This window comes from Phoca vitulina, unplaced genomic scaffold (assembly GCF_004348235.1).
Source record: "Phoca vitulina isolate PV1807 unplaced genomic scaffold, GSC_HSeal_1.0 scaffold19, whole genome shotgun sequence".
In the NCBI taxonomy this organism is placed as follows: domain Eukaryota; kingdom Metazoa; phylum Chordata; class Mammalia; order Carnivora; family Phocidae; genus Phoca; species Phoca vitulina.
This window is the reverse complement of record NW_022589722.1, coordinates 9,552,572-9,560,115: the sequence shown is the minus strand read 5'-3', so window position 1 is coordinate 9,560,115 and position 7,544 is coordinate 9,552,572. Positions and strand designations below refer to the sequence as shown.

At 42.5% G+C, this 7,544-nt stretch overlaps 1 protein-coding gene across 1 annotated transcript in view; it reads left to right on the top strand.

Annotated features, from left to right (window-relative positions):
* The first annotated feature begins 344 nt into the window (after positions 1 to 344).
* Positions 345 to 7,544, top strand: part of NDUFA12 (NADH:ubiquinone oxidoreductase subunit A12) — a 28,783-nt gene continuing 21,583 nt past the window's right edge. The window contains exons 1-3 of the mRNA XM_032416655.1: positions 345 to 491; positions 1,404 to 1,486; positions 4,153 to 4,240. Of these exons, the coding sequence (XP_032272546.1) occupies positions 406 to 491; positions 1,404 to 1,486; positions 4,153 to 4,240 (257 nt within the window). The 5' untranslated portion in view covers positions 345 to 405. The remainder of the gene's footprint in view (positions 492 to 1,403; positions 1,487 to 4,152; positions 4,241 to 7,544) is intronic.

The following is a 7,544-nucleotide window of genomic DNA, read 5'->3' as shown; positions in this document are numbered from 1 at the left end:
TGTTAATGGTATCTTGTTTCTAGGACAAGAAAGGATTTTTTGAAGTAGTCTGAGCCAATCATTTTAGAGGAGGACACTGAGGTCCCTCGAGGAGGAACCTCCACCTACGGAAGCCTAGTCTGGGTGAACTCTCTACCACATGCCCCGCACTTCAAATAGAGCCCCTAAAAACTTAGTAATTACCGTGCCTTCGCTTCCCAGGGAAACTAGCTGAGCGTTTCCCGGCAAACCGTAAAGTGGTCGCGCAGAGAAGCTCTAGCTCCGCGCATGCGTAGAGCCATCCCCGCGTTTCTTACGCGCGTGCGCGAGCGGGAACTTTTCGGGGTGGGTACCGTCCTGCGCAGTGTTCGCTTCCTCCGGTGCGTTTTGAGCGTCGTACCCGGGAGGCTGGGCCTACGGGACAAGATGGAGCTCTTGCAGGTCCTGAAACGCGGGCTGCAGCAGGTCAGCGGCCACGGCGGCCTCCGTGGCTATCTACGGGTTTTCTTCAGGTAGGTGGCCAGAGCCATGCTCTTGGCCTCTGGGATTATACTTGAGTTACCTGGTTTCTTGGAAGGAGTCCCGGGCTTGGATCCCCTTGGCGAATTCGCAGCTCTTGTCAAGGACAGTCTGCCCAATCTCTGCCCTGCGTCCCCAGGCCGAAGTGTGTGTCCAGGAGTCTCCTTGAGACAGGATCAGAGCCAGCTGTAGAGACAGTAAGAGTCGAGGGCGTGTGGGCTGCACCCCTGCCCGGCTTTCTGGAGAGTAGTGAGCTTTGCCCTACGCTCTGACCTTGGGAAAGTTTTTACCTTCACTGGCCTTCAGTTTCCTCCTCTGTACTAGTAAGGCATTGGCGGAGATGATCGTAACGGCCCCTACTAGTCCTGACATTGGTTCAGTTGGAGGAGCAGCATCGTCCGCGGGAACCGAATCGGAGACCCAGAATCAAATGAAAGCCCTGGAGACATTCGAATCATTTTAAGATGAAATACTTTGGCTTTCAGATTTCCTGAGGTTTTTTGCTAACTGCAGTGCTTCATGGCCTTGGAGTAATAGATAAAAGTAGTCTTGTAATTTGAAGATATTGCATCTATATATTTAGTGTAATTTTAAGCATATCCGTAGAGTCGATCTATCTTTTCTATCTTTCTCTGTGTCTACATGGTACTGGGGGCGACTTGAGCAGGGATTCTAGAGTTCTTACCTGAAGCTGATTCTTCCGCAGTGGCTGGCTTGATCCTGAAGATGGAGGCTAGAAGTGTACAACTAGTGACCATCCCCACATCTCCTCATTTTACTAGTCGATGCAGCAGACTTTGTTTCTGAAAGTTGTTATACTCACTGTATTTTGTGCTTTGAACAAAGAATCATTGTAAAATGTTTCTCTCTCTCTCTCTCTTTTTTTTTTTTTTGGATATTCACAGGGCAAATGATGTGAGGGTTGGTACCTTAGTGGGGGAAGACAAATATGGAAACAAATACTATGAAGACAACAAGCAGTTTTTTGGTGAGTACAGTATTTTTTGGTATAAATAAATGAGAGTGAGATTGAGACTTGTTTTGTTTTTTTTAAGATTTTTTATTTTATTTATTAGAGAGAGAGCAGGGGCTGGGGGAAGGAGCGGAGGGAGAGAGAGACGCAGACTCCCCATCTGGGGGCTCTGGGATCGTGACCTAAGCGGAAGGCAGATGCTTAACCGACTGAGCCACCCAGGCGCCCTGAGACTTGATTTGACTCTGTTTTCCATAATGTACAAAGAGCTTCTTTATGACTGTATAAACAACATACCTTTTTTTTTAATTTCATGGGATTATGTTATGTATGTTGTTTGTAAATGGAAATATTTTTACTTAAAACTATGGGCCATTTTTCCATAGTGGTAAGTTGGATGTATCTATAGCATTCTTCTTTGTTTGAATTTTTGTTTGTGTTTTTTTTTTATTAAAAAAATTAGCATTCATGGGGCGCCTGGGTGGCTCAGTCGTTAAGTGTCTGCCTTCGGCTCAGGTCGTGATCCCAGGATCCTGGGATCGAGACCCACATCGGGCTCTCTGCTCTGCGGGAAGCCTGCTTCTCCCTCTTCCACTCCCCCTGCTTGTGTTCCCTTTCTCGCTGTGTCTCTCTCTGTCAAATAAATAAATATATTTAAAAAAAAAAAATTAGCATTCTTTTTAATAGCAACACAATATTCCACTGTATGAAAGAATCATTCTTCTTTCAAGCACTTCACTACTGATATTTAGATTGCCTTCAACCTTATGCTATTAGAAACAATGCTGCAGTGACTCGCTTGTAACTACATCCACATTCATTTGTTTAAGTGTTGTAAGAATAAATTCCTGGAAGTAGAATTGCTGAGTCTAAGTATGTACATTTAAAATTTTGATATATGTATATTGTGAGATTGTTAAGGCCCATCTCTATCATCATGACCTAATAATTCTGTGAAACCTTTTCCAAGGTTTTTTCATCTGCCTTCACATTCCCCTGCCTAATTGGATTGTAGTTTACTTTTAGTTACTTATTCTCAAGATTGATTTCTCTAACAGAAGAAGCAAATCTTGAATTTTTTTTTTCCCTGCAAAAAGCTTTATTGTTTCCATTTGGTCTAGGGCTTGGGAGAAGGCTTCAGGATGGTTAAGAAGCTGCCTAGGGCTGTAGGGAGAGGCCCAGGCAGATGCCTTAGCACCAGGGGGATGCCAGAGGGGCCCCTTAAAGGCACCTGGGCTCCAGAGGATCCTAGATGTGCTTGAAAAATCTGTATTTCCTTTAAAAGATAAGGTCATATTTAAATAGCATTAGTTGATATTTGTTGATTATGTATTTACCTAGGAAAACTCTATAAAGGGCTCCTGGGTGGCTCAGTCGGTTAAGCGTCTGCCTTCAGCTCAGGTCATGATCCCGGGGTCTTGGGATTGAGCCCCGCATCCAGCTCCCTGCTCCGTGGGGAGCCTACTTCTCCCTCTCCCTCTGCCCCGCCACTCCCCCTGCTTGTGCTCTCTCACGTACGTGCACGCTCTCTCTCTCTGTCAAATAAATAAATAAAATCTTAAAAAAAAAAAAAAAGAAAACTGTATAAAGTAAATGCAGATTACTTTTTGTTTATTGGCTTAAAATACATTACAGGGATGAATTCAGTATTTTCTGTTTGGGGGATGGGGGCAGTAAGGAAGAGGTGGAAGGAATTAACATTTATTATGTACTTTTTTGCCCAGTGCTAAACTAGATGTATGTGTGTGATATTTAATTTTCATAGCGACCTGAAGATGTAGGTATAATCATCCACTTTTTTTTTAAGATTTTATTTTTACGTAATCTCTACACCCAGCATGGGGCTTGAACTTACAACCCTGAGATCAAGAGTCTCATGCTCTACCGACTGAGCCAGCCAGTGCCCCTATATTCATCCACTTTTAACAGAGAAACTGAGGCTCATAAAACTTATCTAAAATCCATTGATAATAAGTGACAAAGTCTTGATTAGAATCCAGGTCTCTGCTCAACTTAGTAGAATAGAAACACTCCTGTAAATTGTAATTAGGCCCCCAACTATTCCACAGAAATTTGTTAAATAAAGAATGCTGCCATACTGTTTTGATGACATGAGCTGCCTTACTTATCTGACCATTGTTTATGTTTGCTTATTATGTATTATCACCAATTTCCAAAAGGATCTCTGGTGGTCATTTTAAAATATTTATATGGAAACATATAATTTGAGTATGACTGCTGTGAATGCATTTCTCCTGCCCCAGTCTCAGAAGAGCACTTTCTCTCCTGAATACCCTGAACAGCTGGGAACACATTCCCCTACTCTCCTCTACTCCCTTGGCAGAAGGACAGGGGAGAAGCAAGAGTTCTCCACTGTGGGAAATGCCTGAGCCCCAGCCACAGAGTGGGTCTCAGTCTCAGTGTAGGGATTTTGCTCTTGTAGCTGCCAGGCTATTGATAAAAGCTTGCCATATACTTCCTGAGGCATGTCTCCACTAATATACCCAGGGTGCTATTCCTCTAACTTTTCTCTTACATAAGAGCACATAAAAGTCTTTTATTAATAAAAAATAGTTGTCTTCTTTGATATTATACAATTATGCTTATTTTTGTTTGTTTTTGTTTTGTTAAGGTTGTCTTTATTTCCTCACATCTTTATAAATGTTGATCTTTCCACCCAGGCCGTCACCGATGGGTTATATATACTACTGAAATGAATGGCAAAAACACATTTTGGGATGTGGATGGAAGCATGGTGCCCCCTGAATGGTAAACTAAGTCAACATTTTATTTTATTTGGCTTGGCAGTATTTGTTTCATTACACAAATATTTGTTGAATATCTATTTATAAAACAGTGGTATTCTGAAAGCATCTGTCCCAGGTATGGTGACTGTGTAATAAAGAGCCCTAAAGCTTTGTGTCTTAAAACAACAAGTATTTATCTCTCATAGTTTTTATGGGTCAGGAGTTCAGGCAAGACACAGTCAGGATAGCTTATCTCTGCTCCACAGTGTCAGGTAGAAGACTCAAAGGCTGGATGCCAGAATCATCTGAAGACTTGTTCATTCAGTATCTGGCAGTTGGTGGGGGCTGTCAGCTAGGGGCATAGCTGGAGCATTGGGTTGGAACACCCTCAGGTAGCCTGGGCTTCCTCAGGCAGGTGCTCTAGAGAGAACACTTGGCAAAAGCCCTGTTGCCTTAACTGACTTAGTCTTGGAAATCATCCAGTATCATTTCTGCATTCCATTGGTTGAGGCAATTAGAAAACTGTGCCCAGGCTTAATGAAGGAGAACAAAGACCCTGCCTCTTAATGGAGGCATGTCAACATCACATTATATGTTGGCATATATAATGGTGTGCCTGTCTTTGGGAAAAAACAGTATGCCACATTATCACCTGCTGTGAGTAAAGGAAAAAGTATAAAGAATTCTGACTCTGAGTATTTGGCAGTTTGACTTTAAGCAAGTTCCTTAATCTTTCTGGGGCTTAGTTTTCTCATCTGTAAAATGAGAGCCCTCAAATTCCTTAGGTCTCTAAAAACTAATTTTATAATATACCAAAAGATTTTATTTATTCATTTGAGAGAGAGCAAGAGAGCACAAGCAAGGGTAGCGGCAGAGGGAGGGGGTGAAGGAGGCTCCCTGCTGAGCAGGGAGCCTGATGCGGGGCTCGATCCCAGGACCCTGGGATCACAACCTGAGCTATGCCACCCAGGCGCCCCTATAATATACCTATTTTGACATTGAATTCTAAATGCTCTTACTTGAATTATCAAATTTTATATAAAATATTTCAAAGCAAAGTACTCATATCTATTTCATAGATTGCTAAAATAATGCCATTTGTTTGATACACAGTTATTAAACTCTGGATATCTGTTACAGTCAGTCTAGAAAATTTCACCAAAAACTAGAAATAAGGTATGTTAGGTAACTGTGATGTTTTGTTTTAGTTGAACTTGAGCATCAGAAAAAGTTTTGGGCTCTATTGAGTAGAAACTGGAATAATCTCAGAGTATTCACTTCTATTCTGAAGACTCAATTAGAAATCCAGGCATGTAACATGAGTGAGTGAAGTACAGTGTGAGACAATAGGGAGTAGTGGGGACTATAGACTGAAAAGCAGACACTGCGTCAAAGAGGACAGCAGTGCTATTCATCACTTCCAGTTCCATCAGCTGAGAATTCAGCCAGTGGTTTCTAGATAGAAAGTGGAAATGTGTATTTCATTGGGAGGTTTCTTGTTTTGTTGTTGTTGTTGTTTAAGATTTTTTATTTTGCGCGAGAGCGCACGTGCGCACCCATGAGCATGAGCAGGGGAAGGGGCGGAAGGAGAGGGAGAAGCAGACTCCCCGCTGAGCAGGGAGCCTGATGCGGGACTCGATCCCAGAACCCTGGGATCATGACCTGAGCTGAAGGCAGACGCCTAACCAACTAAGCCACCCAGGCGCCCAAACTTCTTGTTTTTTAAATGTTAATTTAAAATATTTGTCAGCTTAAATACAGCAGTATCCAATAGAACTTTTTCTGATGATAGAAATGTTCTATGTCTGTGCTGTGTACTAAGGTAGCCCAGGGCACTGTGAAATGTGACTAATGTGACTAAGGAAGTGAATTTTTTATTTTATTTTATTTAAATAGGCTACTTGATTGGACGGAATGGAAATTGTGAACTAAGCAAAACACATTTGTCAGATTTCACCTACAATCAGTTTTCAACCTCTCGTGTGCTATTTGGACTAATTAGGAGCATTGACCCTTGTCAGTGATGTTGTTTGAAGAACATGATATAGGCATACCTAGTTTCATTATGCTTTGCTTTATTGTGCTGTCCATATCAGATAATAAGTTTTTTACGCATTGAAGGTTTGTGGCAACCCTGCCTTGAGCAAGTCTGTTGGTGCCATTTTTCTAACACCATTTGCTCACTTTACGTCTCCGTTTGGTAATTCTTGGCAGTATTTCATTTTATTTTTATTGGGGTGGCAGTGGGGGTGGAGGGAGAGGGAGAGAGAGAATCTTAAGCAGCCTCCACACCCAGCATGGAGCCTGACACAGGGCTTGATCTCACAACCCTGAGATCATGACCTGAGCCAAAAGCAAGAGTTGGATGCTTAACTGACTGAGCCACCCACACACCCCAATTCTCACAAGATTCAAGTTTTTTCATTGTTACTATATTTGTTATGGTGACCCATAATCAAGTGATCTTTGATACTACTATTGTAATTGTTTTGTGGCGCCGTGCACTGCGCCCATATAAGACGGTAAACTTAATAAATGTTGCGTATGTTCTGACTGCTCCACCAACTGGCCACTACCCTGTCTTCCTGTCCTCAGGCCTCCCTATTCCCTGAGACACAATATTGAAATTAAGCCAATTAATAACCCACCAAAGACCTCTGAGTGTTCAAGTGAAAGGAAGAGTTGCACGTCTATCACTTTAAATCAGGAGCTGAAAATGATAAAGCTTGGTGAGGAAGGCATGTCGAAAGCCAAGATAAGCTGAAAGCTAGGCCTCTTGCATCAGTTAGCTAAGCTGTGAATACAAAGGAAAAGTTCTTTTCTTTTCTTTTTTTTTTTTTTTTTTTAAGATTTTATCCATCCATTTGACAGAGAGAGAGAGCACAAGCAGTGGGAACGGCAGGCAGAGGGAGAAGGAGGAAAGCAGACTCCCTGCTGAGCAAGGAGCCCGATGCAGGGCTGGATCCCAGGACCGTGGGATCATGACCTGAGCTGAAGGCAGACGCTTAACCGACTGAGCCACCCAGGTGCCCCGCAAAGGAAAAGTTCTTGAAGGAAATTAAAAGTGCTACTCCAGTGAACACAAGAATTTTAAGAAAGTGAAATAGCCTTATTGCTGATATGGAGAAAGTTTCAGTGTTCTGGAACCACAGCATTGCCTAAGCCAGACCTTAAACCAGAGCAAAGCCCTAACTCTCTCCAGTTCTATGAAGGCTGAGAGAGGTGAGGAAGCTGCCCAAGAAAAGTGAAGCTAGCAGAGTTTAGTTCATGAAATTTAAGTAAAGAAACCGTCTCCATAACATAAAAGTGCAAGGTGAAGCAGCAAG